This window comes from Aotus nancymaae, unplaced genomic scaffold (assembly GCF_030222135.1).
Source record: "Aotus nancymaae isolate 86718 unplaced genomic scaffold, 86718_ANA_hifiasm-v0.15.2.pri h1tg000076l, whole genome shotgun sequence".
NCBI lineage: Eukaryota > Metazoa > Chordata > Mammalia > Primates > Aotidae > Aotus > Aotus nancymaae.
In genome coordinates this window covers 17,569,721-17,585,227 of record NW_026988491.1, presented here as the reverse complement: position 1 = coordinate 17,585,227, position 15,507 = coordinate 17,569,721, and the positions used below count along the sequence as shown (strand labels likewise).

The following is a 15,507-nucleotide window of genomic DNA, read 5'->3' as shown; positions in this document are numbered from 1 at the left end:
CTGGGGCCCTGCCCTGGTGCCACCTCCCCTCACTGCCCTGGTTTGCCTCCTTGAGACTGGCCTCCTTCAGTTCCTCTCTTCTCTATACATCTCCTCCTCTACCCAAGGCCTGGCCAGAAGGGGTCCTTCAGGTTGGAACAAGCATAAGAAAAATGGAACCACAGTAACTCATAGAGCCACAGGGCTCTACAGATTCCAGAACAGCGCCAGGGGCTCCTGGCTCGGGCTGTCAGGAGGGGTTGATAGATGGCACCTTGCACAGTCCTCAGCCAGGTGCTGGGGACAGAATGGCAGGTATGGCTGTCAGACATGATCCCTACCTGTCTCACAGCCTGGAAGTTACAGAGGGGAGGGATTAGCAAAGGCAGAGAGACCTCAGAGACCCCTGCTGGGGGAGAGGTGGCTGGGGACCCAGTGGGGAGGACAGCAGAAGAGGCCCAGCGTGAGGGAGGGGCACAACTGAGGGACGATTCCTGCCACCTGGCCAGGGTGGTGAGGAAGGCACAGGCCTGCGGAGCTCCACGCTGCAGTCTCAGTGGGAGCCACTTTGGCAGCTGAGAGCTGCTTGCTCTAAATCACTCTGCGAGACTGTCATCTAGATCTCTCAGAGGCCCATGAGCAACGAGGCAACTTAAAATGCATTTAGTAGAGAAATGACCAGGCCCTTGGCCTGCCCACCGCAGAACGCCCGGCCCTCCACCCTCTGTGGGTCGAAGCTCGTGAATGCGGCTCTCTAGCCCACAGTGGGTGTCACAGCCTCTCACAGAGACCGCTCCCTCTTTGTCTTGCAGGGGAAGAGCTGACCAAGATGGAGGACGAGGATGAGCAGGGCTGGTGCAAGGGACGCTTGGACAATGGGCAAGTTGGCCTCTACCCGGCAAATTACGTGGAGGCCATCCAGTGATGAACCGGGGGACAGGCCAGCGTGGGGACGGAGGCGGTGGGCCCAGGAGCCTCAGCCAGCCACGTGGGCATCCACTCTTTTTCCTGCAAGAGATGATGGTTCCATTGCTCTTGGCTTCATGGTGTCCCTGGAAGGCAGACGAGCTGGTCATTTTGCCTGGGACTTGGCACCTTTCCGAGTGCAGCTGTAGGGATCTGAGTGCAGGAAGACGCAGACAACAGAAATAGCCGCCCCTCCCTGCCCGCTGTGCCCGCTGGCCTATCATGGATCTCTGTGTTCTCGACTTTGTCTCTCCTTTCTGAGTCAATGGTGGGTTACACTGATCTCATTCCACTGATTACTTTCTCTGACGACTCCCATCACCTGCAACTTAAATGAACAAGCTTACATCCTGTTTTCTAAGTGAAGATTTTAAGGTTTTTAATTTAAAGGCTATGTACAGTTCTACTTTTTTATATACCTGTTCTTCTGTTCATTTCTACTTAAATTATGGCACAGATTGATGCACAGCAGTCTTGAGGAAACGATCTCTCTCTTCCCATGCCCTGTTACTCAGCCACGCCTCATGTGGGCTCAGCCTTGTGTGGCAGACGATGTTTAGGGCAGGGGTTTGTAGCAGGAGGTGGGACCGGGTCATGGTCTGGTTTCTACTGGGAACACTCTTTGTGCTTTTGGGCACGTCAATGCAAGCTTTAGATAGAACCTTAGCTAGTGATCCCCCAGATTGCCATATTTAAAAATTATTTCCACTCTATTCTTGCTTAAAAGTTCGCAAATTAACTTTATCAGTGATTCAGAGTTAAAAAGTAAGAAGACTAACTTTTCAAGCAAATGCATCTGTAGACAAAGATGCTTTATATTAGACTGTCGTGTCTCGGTGTATATCTGTATCTATTACTTGATATTCAGAGAATCTAAAGCACTCATCTACTGTTTTAATGAGATTTAACAGCTTTTAACAGTGAGTTTCATTTGTCAACTGCTTGAAGTCTGTGGCATTCAGACACAGGCCTGACTGGCTGGCTAGTCTCCTCCCAGGCTCAGTGGGCCTGGGGTCTCTCTGCCATGGTGCCTGCTGGAGGGAGGCTAGTCGTCAGCGGCTGACTGCAGGGCTGGCTGCTGACTGGCCTCCGTCCTTGGTTCCATAGCAGAACACTGTAAAATGCCCCTGTCCACAGCAGTTGCCGATTTCAGTCATTGTATTACTTGTGCGCAAACAAAAGCTGGGTCTTACCCACAGCACAGGTCTCTCCTCCTGCTGCCCAGAGTCGCCAGGGATCAGGTGCTGCGGCCAGAGCTACACTGTGGTCACATGGGGTGGGCAGGGGTTGGGGAGTACCTCGCCACCATCACGAGCTATGCTTTTGCTCCGTTTCCAGTGAGCACACGTCTTGCTTGGAAAGCGGATGTGTGTCTGTGTCTGTCATGAGAACTTACCAGCAGAAATCCTCATTTCTGTGCTACAGATTTACCAAAAATTGTCAAGTCTTTTCAGTCGAGGAGTTCCTTTAAATGTATAGTATTTTAGGAACAAAATCAATAAACAGTTGATCTCGTGCATATGGAAGTCCCTTTGCCATCGTCTGTCTTCACGCCCACATCAGCTGGCGGGGGTGGCCTCCCTGGGGCTTACTAGCCTTGGAGCTGGACAAGATCCAGGGCACGGGACCCCTGCCCAAAAGGCCATGGCCCACTGCCCCTGCCAAACTGGAGGCTGGGGTTTGAGGCACCTGAGCCACTTGGGGTTCCCTTCTCCCTGAGACCTGCTGCTGCTTGACCTGGGCTTCCCCACCGTGCGGACATCCGCTGGCGCCTCTACTGCCCCAGGCCCAAACAGCAGGACAAGACCAGCGTCACCCCTGACACCCCTGAGCACATTCTCCTCAGCACCTACTGTGTGTTGTCCACTTTTTACTTCTATTATCTGCAAGTGCATCTCCAAACAGCTCCGTTTCCATTCTAGAGAGGAGGAAACACAGGCTCCAAGAGCCAGGGTTTCTCGAGGAGTCCCAGCCAGCCCAGGGCACTGAGCGACATCCCTAGGAACCCCTCCCTCACTGGAGAGACTGAGGAGGGAGGAGACCTGGTTTGGCAGCCCTGGCTGGCTTGAAGACAGGAGACAAGCAAGACGTGAGGGCAGCTGTGGCCACACTCACCGAGCCCTGGGAAGGCTGCCCAGAAAAGCTCCCCCGCTGGGCATGGGGCCCTCAGAGCACCCAGGAGGAGCGAGGTGGGCAGCTGCCCCTGCAGTGTGGCTTTGCCCCTGCTCAGCAAGGGTTGGGGACAGATCCTTGTCACCCAGTCTTCTTGTCTGAGGGGTGGTGGGTCCCCTACTCCCAGCTTCTGAGGAGTTGGAACCCAGCAGCAAGCTACCTGCAGCCGGGGCGGATGCCAGGCACGGCCCACAGCCCCACATTGCAGAGACAAGCAGCAGGATGGGCTTGGGAGGGAAGCGGGGGTCAGAAGCAGGCTCCAGGTACCGCTGGCCTGTCTGCCCAAACACCATGGCAAGACCACGGCCCCTGCCAAGCTGGATGAAGCGACCTCCACTCTGAGAAATGATTACATGGCCCTCCTTGAGGGAGCTGCAGGGCCCCTAACTGCCCACCTCCCATCTCCTGCCCTGCCTTCAGGGAGCAGCTTGGAAGCTTTACCTCATCTCTGGGCCTCAGTTGCCCCAAGTAGAAGTGATACCTTCCCAGTTGGAGAATTAGAGCAAGAAGAAAAGGCAGCCTGGGCAACACAGTGAGACCCTGTCTATAAAAAGTTTCACTTGGTCGATCCATCAAGTTGTTTATGAAAAAAAAAGTCAAGTGTGGTAGTGCATGCCTCTAGTCCCAGCTACTTGGGAGGCTGAGGCAGGAGAATTGCTTGAGCCCAGGAGTTTGAGGCTGCAGTGAGCCATGATTGCACCACTGCACTCCAGCCTGGATGACAGAGCTCTCGAGACACTGTCTCAAAAAAAAAGAAGAAAAGAAAAAGGCTACAGGCTAAAGGCTACAGGCCCGGTGGCTCATGCCTGTAATCGCAGCACTTGGGGAGGCCAAGGCGGGCGGAGAACGAGGTCAGGAGTTCAAGACCAGCCTGGCCAGTATGGTGAAACCCTGTCTCTACTAAAAATACAAATATTAGCTGGGTGTGGTGGTGTGCACCTGTAATCCCAGCTACTCAGGAGGCTGAGGCAGGAGAATCGCTTGAACCCAGGAGTTGGTTGCAGTGAGCCAAGATCGCACCACCGCATTCCAGCCTGGGCGACAGAACGAGACTCTGTCTCAACAACAACAAAAAAGGCCACGGGCACTCAGGAGCCGGTCATTGTCATGATTATGAGTGACACTATAGGCTGGGTCCCAGGGTCCTCTGCCGTCCATGGCTGCCCTTCCCGTCTCCCACAGCCACGGGCCTGGATCAGTGCTGCCACCAACTGTCCACATCTCTCCGGGTGCCCAAGGTCCCTGAGTTAACACTAGGGGGAGTGTCAGCCCCAGAGCCCTGTCCTGGGCCAAAGCTCCCTCGGGCTGAGAACGGGGGTATTTCATCATCCCTCTCCACCCTTCTCACACGCCAGAAATGTCGGAAGGCTGAGCGAGTGCCGGCAAGTGACCAGAGCAGGGATATGGCTTTGCCGCAGCCTGAGCTAAAACTGGGCCTTTGGAGGTCCCTGCAGATGGACGACAGGGCTGGCCTCTGCATCCTGGGCTCTGATGCCAGATCCTGGTCCACTCAGACACGTGCGGTGCCTTTCCCTGCCCAGCCGGGCCTTCACTGGGCAGCCTGGGCTGTGCCAAGGCCTCGGGCACTGAATAGGCCTGGAGGGAACCTACTCACAAGCCACTGGGATAGGGATGGGGGAAGTTGGGAAGGACTCCTGTGGACCACCTGACCAACATCCTTGTAGTTCATGGGGAAACAGGACAAGTGAGAGGAAGCAGGGACTTCCCTGTGGGCACAGACCATGTGGTTCAGGGAACTGAGCAAGGCCTGACCCCTGAGTAGCCCCACCTGATGAGAGAGCAGCAGGCTCTCCTTATGTATCTGAAGCAGGAGCGGCCGCGAGAAACAACCTCTCGGACCTCTCAGACAAAGAACTAGAAAAGGAAGGGTTTTTATTATTACGGCCCGGGAGCAAGGCTTTATGTTTTGTCCAAACAGCCAAGCTCCCCTAACAAAGAAGCTCTGCCTTTATATAGGCTTACACTCTAGATATTACACATGAAAAGATCTTAGGTTTACAGCCTTAGAAATGACAAACGAAAGGGTCTTGAGTTTATAGCTTAGAAGTCACATATGAAAGGGTCTTGGGTTTACAGCTTTAGGAATTACATGTGAAAGGGTTTATGTTTCCCCATGGCGGAGATGGAGGAGTGGGGCAGGGGTTTGATCTTGTTTAAGTAAAAACAGTGTCTTGTAAGCTATCTTATAGGAAGGTGATTTAGGAGGCACCAGTGGCCAGCCTTTTCTTCTATTGAAATGCAGTATGGAGGTCAAGGGGGAGGCGATCCTAGATGCCTGGGATCTAGGCCTCTTTCCTCATATCCATTGGGCAGTCATTCATTCACCGTGCATTTATGAAGCACCTACTGTGTGTGAGACTCAGTGGTGCCAGGACAAACATGAAGAGAAGCCAGTTTTGCACTTGGGAAACTCCCGTAGGCACAGAGAAGGAGCTGTGTTATTCTAACGCCACGGTAGGACAGCCAGAGACAAAGGGCCAGAGTTGTCTTCTGAGAATGTGTGAGGCGGGTTCTAGAAGTCTCAGGCCTCCCAACCCAGGCCCCAAGGCCTCAGAGATAAGAGCACTGCTCAATCCTTGAGCTGTTCCCTGACTTCCTGTAGGAAGTGTCCGTGAGTCCCTACCTGGGCAGGGGGTCAGGCTGGACCGCAGACAAACAGAAAATGCCTGAGCTTCATTTGCTGAAAAGTAAGGATGACTGGCCAGGCGCGGTGAGTCGCGCCTGTAATCCCAGCACTTTGGGAGGCTGAGGTGGGTGGATCACCTGAGGTCAGGAGTTCAAGACCAACCTGGCCAACATGGTGAAACCCTGTGTCTACAAAATACAAAAAATTAGCTGGGCGTGGTGGCACACACCTGTAATCCCAGCTATTCAGGAGGCTGAGGCAGGAGAATTGCTTGAACCCGGGAGGTAGAATTTGCAGTGAGCTGAGATCACACCACTGTGCTCCAGCCTGGCAACAGACCAAGACTCCATCTCAAAAAAAAAAAAAAAAAAAAAGTATACATTGTTCATTTCTGGAATTTTCCATTTCATATTTTCAGACCATGGTTGACCAGGAGTTCCTGAAACCACAGAAGGTGAAACTGCAGATAGGAGGGGCCTACTGAATAAACCTTCTCAGGAGACACAAGCACCACTTTACAGATGAGGACACCGAAACCAGAGAGCTTGAGTGGCTTTCTTCAGCCCACATGGCAAGTTAAGGGCCATTTACACTCAGATGAGCCCAACTCCAGACAGCAGGTGTGGACTCCGAATGGCTCTGTGGCCACACCCAGTGATTCCCAAACTCCTGCTGGGCCTATTAGGACTCAGCTTGCTGGGCTACATCTCACAGCTTCCTTGTTGCTAGGTTAGGGATGGGGCCCAGAGCATCCCCATCCAACTAGCCCCCAGATGATGCTGGGCCAGACCACACTTTGACAACCCCTGGCCCAAAACACGAATCACTGCGGCCAAAAGTATCAGAGATTCTATGTGTTTATTGATTTGTCTGTGTGACGGGCAAACATTCCCTAACACTAGCTCAGGAGCTGGGCCCTGGGGACCCAGAGACTGATCAGTCTGGCCCCAGGCCCTAGGGGGTGGGGTCAGTATGGACAAAGAGAGTCCAGGGATTGAGAGTCACAGACCAGCATGACATCTCATCCCGAGCTATTCCTATGGTTCCCGTGCAAAGAGCAGGAGGAATTAGGTGGTCACCAGGTGGTAGAGGTCACCTCGTGTCCCACAGTACATGATGGGCACTCTGTTGTGTCACACCTGAGCTGCATGTCCTCAGGCATTTCATCTCCCTGTCCTTTGGTTTCCTGATCTGGAAAATGGAGAAATGGTTCCTGTCTTCCTCTCTCACTATCAGAGTCCAAGGGTGTGGAAGTGCTTGATAAAACACACAAATAGGCTGGGCCCAGTGGCTTACACCTGTAATCCCAGCACTTTGGGAAGCCGAGGCAAGTGGATCATGAGGTCAGGAGTTCGAGACCAGCCTGAGCAACGTGGCAAAAACTTGTGTCTACTAAAAATACCAAAAATTAGCCGGGTGTAGTGGTGTGCGCCTATAGTCCCAGCTACTCAGGAGGCTAACACAGGAGAATTGCTTGAACACTGGAGGCAGAGGCTGCAGTGAGCCGAGATCGCGCCACTGCACTCCAGGCTGGGCGACAGAGCAAGACTCCGTCTCAAAAAAACAACAAAAAACAAACTTAGTTAATCCTCACAGCAACACCATGAGTTCAGTAATATTATTATCTTCATTTTATAGGTGGGGAAACTGAGGCACCGAAAGAGTAGGTAACTTGCCCGAGGGCAGCAGCTGTACACAGCAGAACTAGGATTCGGAGCCGGGCATGGTCGTGCCGCGCCCCTGGCCACCAGGCTGAGCTACCGCACCACGAGGGCACCTGCCTCCGGGCAGTTCAGCCCTTATCCTGGCACCTGCACACAGTGGCGCCCACTAAATGATACCTATTGTGTCTGGGGTTACCCCGTCTGCAGAACTGCCTGACTGGAAGTCCCCTCCTCTGCTGTAGAGCACCTCATCACAGCACACCTGTCCCTGCTGTCACCGCTGGTCTGTGTCCCTCACTGAACAGGGAGCCTGCCAGGACAGCGACGGGCTTCATCTTCCCTCTAGCCCATGTCTGTGGAGCTAAACCAAAAAGAAAAAACACAGGAAACCTAGATTCCTATGAAACCCAGATTATGTTGTTTTAGGCATCTCCAAATCCTTTGTGGAAAAGGCTAGAAGAGGAAGGAAGAAATGAACTATATAAATGACATTACTCTTTTGGGGAAAAGGATACCAGCACCAACTGTCAGGAGGCCAAAACTCAGATGTGAGAGGAATATCGGGTGCTAGACCTGGCGGAGGCTGCAGAAACCCGGAGCGCCCTAGGGTTAGGGTTAGGGTACAAAGACCTGAAAGACCCTGAGCTCAATGGCTTTCAGCACCAAGGCAGCAGCCTCAGAGCATGGGAACTATACGCAGCTCACTGGCCACTTTTGGGCAAAGACAGCTAGGCGGCCCCACCCCTTTATAGTATTTTTCAATAGCAATCTTAATTATTTTTTGTCCTGATTGTGAAAGGAACAAAGGCGCAGATGAAAATTTGGAAATTTAGTAAAGGTATTCAGAAAAACATTACAGTTATCTGTGATCCTGACTTCCAGAGGTTACACTGCTAATGTTGGGAGTATTTTTTTTCTAGTCTTTTTCCTGGTATATATATGCACAAGTGCTGTTTTCTGCCTTTCTTTTTGTCTTTTTTGATGGAAGCTCACTCTGTTGCCCAGGCTGGAGTACGGTGGCATGATCTCGGCTCACTGCAAACTCCGTCTCCCAGCTTCAAGCAATTCTGCTTCAACCTCCCAAGTAGTTGGGACTACAGGTGTGCGGATCACCTGAGGTCGGGAGTTCAAGACCAGTCTGACCAACACGGTGAAACCCTGTCTTTAAAAATAAATAAATAAATAAATAAAAAATAAAAAGAGGCCCTGAGAAAGTGTGCCTGAAGTGGTCGGGTTATCGTTTGGTTTTATACATTTTAGGGAGACAGGTGTCACGAGCAAAGATATAAGTCAATACCTGGAAGGTGTATGTTGCTTCAGTCTTAAAAGGTGGGATATCTTGGGGAGGGGCTTCAGGTCACAGGTGGATTCAGAGATTTCTTTCTTTTTTTTTTTTTAATAAGATGGGGGTTTCACCATGATGGCCAGGCTGGTCTTGAACTCCTGACCTCAGGTGATCCACCCACCTTGGCCTCCCAAAGTGCTAGGATTACACGCATGAGCCACTGCGCCCGGCCGGATTCAGAGATTTCTTGATTGGCAATTGGCTGACAGAGTTAAACTCTGTCTAAACACTTAAGTCGTCAGTAGAAAGAATGCTTAAGATAAAAGGGTTGTGGAAGCCAAGGTTGTTGTTATGTAGATGAAATTTCTTAGTTGGCAGCCCTCAGAGAGCATGCGATGTGATACTAGAGTCAGGTTGAAATTTGGTGTCTTATTGCCACAAGGAGTCTGTTTTGTCAGTCTTAATGGAGCAGGAAAAGCTGAGAAACAAACCTTTTGAACACTGAACTGGGAAGGAAGGGGTGATTTGTTCGGCCAGGAGCAAGGAAGCGTAGCTGCCTAATAGCCAGGCTTGAGCTCACAGAGAAAGTCCCTGCCCTTTAAAGGCTTACAACTCTAGAATTTACATGTGAAAGGGTCTTGGGCCATGGAGTGGGCATGGGGTACAGTGACTTAGGTGGGGTTTTTTGTTTTGAAATGAAGTTTCATTCTTGTTGCCCAGGCTGGAGTGCAATGGCACCATGTCGGCTCACCGCAATCTCTGCCTCCCGGGTTCAAGCAGTTCTGCCTCAGCCTCCAGAGTAGCTGGGATTACAGGCATGTGCCACCATGCCCGGCTAATTTTGTATTTTTAGTAGAGATGGGTTTCTCCATGTTGGTCAGGCTGCTCCCGATTTCAGGTGATCTGCCTACTTTGCCCTCCCAAAGTGCTAGGATTACAGGTGTGAGCCACTGCACCTGGCCTAGTTTATTCTTTAAACAAGACCATGGTTATAAAATACACTCCCAATTTTTTTTTTTTTTAAATGAAAACGGGGTTTCACCATGATGCTCAGGCTGGTCTTGAACTCCCGACCTCAGGTGATCCGCCCGCCTTGGCCTCCAAAGTGCTTGGATTACAGGCGTGAGCCACCACGCCCGGCCAACACTCCCAATAAAGTATGCATTTCTCATTGGTATCTTGAGGCTAAAAAACAAGTCCATTCAGGACTCAAAGATTGCCTTCCTACAAAACACTGTGTCAAAGCTAGCTGAAATTTTTCCTCTCTGGAGCCTCCCCACTCCTCACAATTCCTCCTCTTTATCCTCTAAATGGCTATTCTGGAATACTGACTGTTTAAGTTAAAAACACTTGAAAACCAGCAGATACAAAATGAAAATCATTATGAACTTCATGCTGTTTCTTAAAAGCAAAAGATGAAATTCCCTTGGAAAGACTTCCTCCCTCTACTAAAAGAAATGGCAACATTCTTTTCTTCAAAGACAAAAAATTGAGTCCAAGAGAATACTGTACGGACTGGTTAGACTCACTCATCTGTTTTGGGCTGCCTCACATAACGCAGTCATGTTTTCACAACTAACTATTCCTTTTTTTTTTTTTTTGAGACGGAGTTTCACTGTTGTTACCCAGACTGGAGTGCAATGGCACGACCTCGGCTCACCGCAACCTCCGCCTCCTAGGTTCAAGCAATTCTCCTGCCTCAGCCTCCCGAGTACCTGAGACTACAGGCGCGCACCACCATGCCTGTAAGGTCTGTTCTCGCCGAGAGTAAGATGAAGAAACTGAGGCCAGCACGAAAATAATCCAATGCAAAGGGTTTTATTCAGGCTCCCGGGTGACGCTCTGCGATCCTACAGGAAGGGCCAGAGAAGTCGCGCGAACTCCTCTCAGACGTGGGGTTTTATAGGGAGTGGAGGCGTTTGATTGGTTGTGCCCAAGGTGAGTGGGACAAAATGGCGGGGAGTGGGGCCCGAATAGAACAAAATGGCAGGGAGTGGGGCCCAGATAGGACAAAATGGTAGGTAGGGAGTGGGGCCCAGATAGGACAAAATGGTAGGCAGGGAGTGGGGCCCAGATAGGACAAAATGGTAGGTAGGAAGACAAAATGGCAGGCAGGGAGTGGGGCCTGGATTGGACAAAATGCTATCAGGTAGATTCTGGCGGGGAGAGGGGTGGGTGGGTGTGTGCGAGCTCCCGGCAAGGGAAGGAGGTGTGTCCGAGCTCTCCGTCAGGGAGCGGGGAGCAGCTGAGCTCCCGGAGAGGGAAGGGGCTGTGTCCGAGGTCTCCGCAACGCAACCAGCCTTACAATGCCCAGCTAATTTTTGTATTTTTAGTAGAGACAGGGTTTCACCTTGTTGACCAGGATGGTCTCGATCTCTCGACCTCGTGATCCACCCGCCTCCCAAAGAGCTGGGATTATAGGTGTGAGCCACCGCACCCGGCCTCACAACTAACTATTCTTTATCCAACCCAGTATATTGGTAACTGATTTAAACTGTGTTATCCAAAAGTTGGTTCACAACCTTTATAAGGTTGCCTATTTTAAAAATTCTTAAAGTTTAATCTTGTTCCATTTTGTCAGAAAAATAATTTGGATCAACTGTTTTTTATAAACTGGTAAATATATATATATAAATTTTTTTTTTTTTTTTTTGAGATGGTGTCTTGCTGTGTTGCCCAGGCTGGAGTGCAGTGGTGCAATCTTGACTCACTGCAACCTCTGCCACCCAGCTTCAAGCAGTTATCCTGCCTCAGCCTCCCAGGTAGCTGGGACTATAGGTGTGTGCCACCATCTCTGGCTATTTTTTGTAGTTTTAGTAAAGACGGGGTTTTGCCATGTTGGGAAGGCTGGTCATGAACTCCTGGCCTCAAGTGATCCACCAGTGTCAATCTCCCAAAGTGCTGGGATTATAGGCGTGAGCCACTGCGCCTGGCCCGTGGCTAAGTTTTTAAGTTTTACTTTTATTTTATTTTTTCTGAGTCGGAGTTTCATTCTTGTTGCCCAGGCTGGAGTGCAATGGCGTGATCTCAGCTCACTGAAACCTCTGCCTCCCGGGTTCAAGCAATTCTGCCTCAGCCTCCGGAGTAGCTGGGATTACAGGTGTGCACCGCCACACCCAGCTAATTTTGTGTTTTTAGTAGAGATGGGGTTTCTCCATGTTGGTCAGGCTGGTCCCGAACTTCTGACCTCAGGTAATCTGCCCACCTTGGCCTCCCAAAGTGCTGGGATTACACACATAAGCCACTGTGCCTGGCCTTTAAGTTTTATTTTTAATAGAGATGAGGTCTCCTTATGTTGTCCCAGCTGGTCTCAAATTATTGACCTCAAGTGGTCCTCCTGCCATTGTCTCCCACAATATTAGGATTACAAGCATGAGTGTTGGGCCTGGCCAAGGGTTCTAGTTTCTTGCTAGCATATGTTATTCTCTGACTGTTTAATTATAATTCTCCTAGTGGTTGTGAAGTGGTGTCTTATGGTTTTCATTTGCACGTTTGAAATGAAGAAACTGAGGCCAGCACGAAGATAATCCAATGCGAAGATATTTATTCAGGCTCCCGGGTGAGGTTCTGCGGTCTGGACAGGAGGGGCTGGAGAAGTCGTGTGGACTCCTCTCAGGCACGGGGTTTTATAGGGAGTGGAGGCATTTGATTGGCTGTGCCCAAGGTGAGTGGGACAAAATGGAGGGGAGTGGGACCCGGATGGAACAAAACGGAGGGGAGTGGGGCCCAGATAGGACAAAATAGTAGGCAGGAAGACAAAATGGCAGGCACAGGGTGGGGCCTGCAGAAGACAAAATGGCAGGCACAGAGTGGGGCCTGCAGAAGACAAAATGGTAGATAGGGAGTGGGGCCTGGATGGGACAAAATGGTATCAGGTAGGTTCTGATGGGGCTTTTTTCCCAGACTCCCGGAGAGGGGGAGGGGGTGTGTCTGAGCTCCCGGAGACGGTAAGGGGGCGTGTCTGAGCCCCCGGAGAGGGGGAGGGGGTGTGTCTGAGCTCCCGGAGAGGCAACCGGCCCTGCTCTGTCACCAGCCCCATTGAGATGTCATAAGAGCCCAGCTGCCCAGTGCCCCACCCGGACACAGACTAGTGGGTGACTCAGGACTACCCTCTCCATTTCTGACCATTGTATTGGTCTGTGCACAACTTTCCTAACATGGGAAATGTACTAAGTGTATTTTGTTCCTGGGTACACCGCAGGCTCCAGCAGCAGTGGCAACTGCAAGGGTCACCTCCAGTCCACACAAACTCTTCAGCCGGCCAGGTTCACCCCGCAGTTCCTGCGCGTCTGCCTGCCCCACCATGGTCACCTAACGTCCATGAAGACTCTTCAAGTCGCCAGGTTCACCCCGCAGTTCCTGCACGTGCGCCTGCCCCGGGAGCGCTAAACTCTCATCGCTTCACCTTGTCCCCCGAGCCGGGTCTTCAACTTTGCATAGTAGTCAGCTGCAAGACCCTGAGCTCCAGCAACCAACAGTGGGACCCTCCTCCCCGGGTCTGGAGGCCCCCATCGAGAAAGAAACCTGTGCTGCCTCCACACAACTTTGCAGGCAGCAGAAACACCATGGGGAAAGCGCCGGGCCAGACCCCAAAGGCGGAGGCGGGGGCGGCGGAAGAAGAGCTGGAAGAAGCGATGGAAGTGGATGATGAGGTAGAGACCCAGGGGCAGGAGGAGGAGAAAGGGGGCCCCTGTAGCAGTGGGGGAGCAGCATCTATGTCGAGGCCCCTGGAGACTCAGGGAAACCTCGCTTCCGTCGACTGCAGTCCCAGGGCCTTAAAGGGAAATGTCCATAGCAGGAGCCTGACAGAAATGAACAGGGCTGACAAGGCCCAGGTGCCTGTGAGTTTCCACTCCAAGGGCCATGGAGTGCCCAGCGCACACAGCCCTGCAGGAGGCGTCCTTCCCTTTGGGAAGCCTGACCCAGTGTGGGGATCACTCCAGTGTAGAGACCCCTAAGTGTCTCCGCCATCATGGAGTTTGAGCCCAGACACGTTTTTCCCCCCTGGAAGCAGTTGAGCTGAGGGAAAGAAGGAACTGAAAGGAGTTTGATATTGCAAAAGTCTATTTCTGGTTCACTGACCTAATATTATGGCTGGGTGAAGGCTGTGTGGTTTTATTAGACATTGTGTTTCTTGAAGTTTTTGTACTGGGCTAGTTTTATCACTTTGTTTGCCAAGTATTCACTGAAGCTTGTGATTATTCTCATGCCATTTGAAATTGTTGTCCTCAAGATTTATCGCTTGCTTTGACAGTTGTAAAATGTTATCTTATTCCTGTAAGTAGAAAAGGTCATCTGTTTGTTTTATGATGTTTTGGATCAATCTTTATGTACTAGGTGCTGGGGAAAGACCACCTCCGCAGTTCCTCGGATTCCCCCATGGAATGGGAGGACACCCAGCCCAAGGATGCTGCAGCCCTTGCAGTAAGCAGCTGTTCCCTACCCACAGCTGGCAGCCAAAGTCTCCGACTGGTCCCTCCCCAGGAATGGAGGTGGGGGAGAGCTGAGGGGCCCCTACCCGCTAAACGTCCCCGCCGATCCCCGGAAGGATTCGGAGTCACCACAGGCAGACGTACAAGACCAACATCCAGGAGACTGAAAAAGCGGCATGGGAGAATAAAGATGTGATCAACTGCAGTGCCAGCCAGCCTGCCCCGATCTCTCCCCACCCTGCCCCAATGACTCCCCACCCTGCCCCAATGTCTCCCCACCCTGCCCCACGCCACCTAAATCTCACCCTGACCTCAAAAAGCGGTGGGATTCCAGGCATGAGTCAGCATGCCAGGCTAATTCACGTGTAATCTCACATGCATTCAACACAAGCACTGTAATTTGAGGTGCCAATCACCAGAGAAATTTGATTGGAAATGTGTATGGCTACAACTTTGATTTGGACATTTCTCTCCAACTAGTGTGAATAAAAATGTGCTTTTGATTGCATTGATTCCTCTGATTAGAGTACTACAAATTATGCCAAACTCATCCTAAATTTCTTGTTCAGTTTCCTTTACACGGTGAGGTCTGGATTACCCTGACTTTCCTTAATTTACAAATTCAACTTGTATTTCAACTAGCTAGCATGGATGCCTTGCCCTCCTCCTATGCAACGGATATATTCTGGAATCAACATTAAACTGCATAGCAAGTTCGCATTCTCTGAGTTTTCTTTCTTTTTTTTTTTTTTTTGGTGTTTTGAGATGGAGTTTCACTCTGTCTAGAGTTTTCCTTTACATAGTGTTTTTACTTGACTAAACACAAAAATAAAATTTGTTTCCATAGTTCAAAATCCAGTGCATAAGATTAATTAATATGTAGAAATTGGAGAGAAAAATTTGAAAGATATGACCCTTTTTTTCTGTTTTCAACTTGAGCAAGGTTTCTAAAGGATAGGGTCTAATTTATTAACAGTGTAAGTGAATAAAATTGGTTGAATAGTTTTATTGGAATTAAAAGGATAATAGGAGAGTCTTTCACCTCTAACTACTTGGCTGATAGATCTCTTATTTACGGTGCAGATAGTTAAAACCAGGGGCAATCGACATGCTTTGCATGCACGGTTTAGTAAAGGAATATTTAGTAGCTTCCCTTTATCATTCTTTTCCCACATCTGTAGAGTTGACGGATCCTGGACCACTGCAGGCTTTAGCCTTCTGCAGGGAATTGATCTAATAAGATTCAGTGCTGCTAATGTCTGAATTCTTACACAGAAAGAAAAAAACTCAAATCCCTTTTTATTTTTCAGGATACCTCTTTTATTTTCTCTGTAGAATCAAAATAATATTCGTTTCTCCAGG

At 50.5% G+C, this 15,507-nt stretch overlaps 1 protein-coding gene across 6 annotated transcripts in view; it reads left to right on the top strand.

The window, feature by feature from the left end:
• The window catches only part of PACSIN2 (protein kinase C and casein kinase substrate in neurons 2), a 142,675-nt gene extending 127,814 nt beyond the window's left edge, over nucleotides 1-14,861 (top strand). For 4 of the 6 annotated variants that reach the window (XM_064368169.1, XM_064368167.1, XM_021668653.2 and 1 more), the window contains one exon: nucleotides 792-2,464. In XM_064368169.1, coding sequence (XP_064224239.1) covers nucleotides 792-904 — 113 coding nt within the window. In that variant the 3' untranslated portion in view covers nucleotides 905-2,464. Of the gene's footprint in view, nucleotides 1-791; nucleotides 2,465-6,182; nucleotides 6,385-10,317; nucleotides 12,378-12,914; nucleotides 13,366-14,050 lie in introns of those variants that run through there. The other 2 variants (XR_010339396.1, XR_010339395.1) reach the window with 2 other exon arrangements.
• Nucleotides 14,862-15,507: the final 646 nt, after the last annotated feature.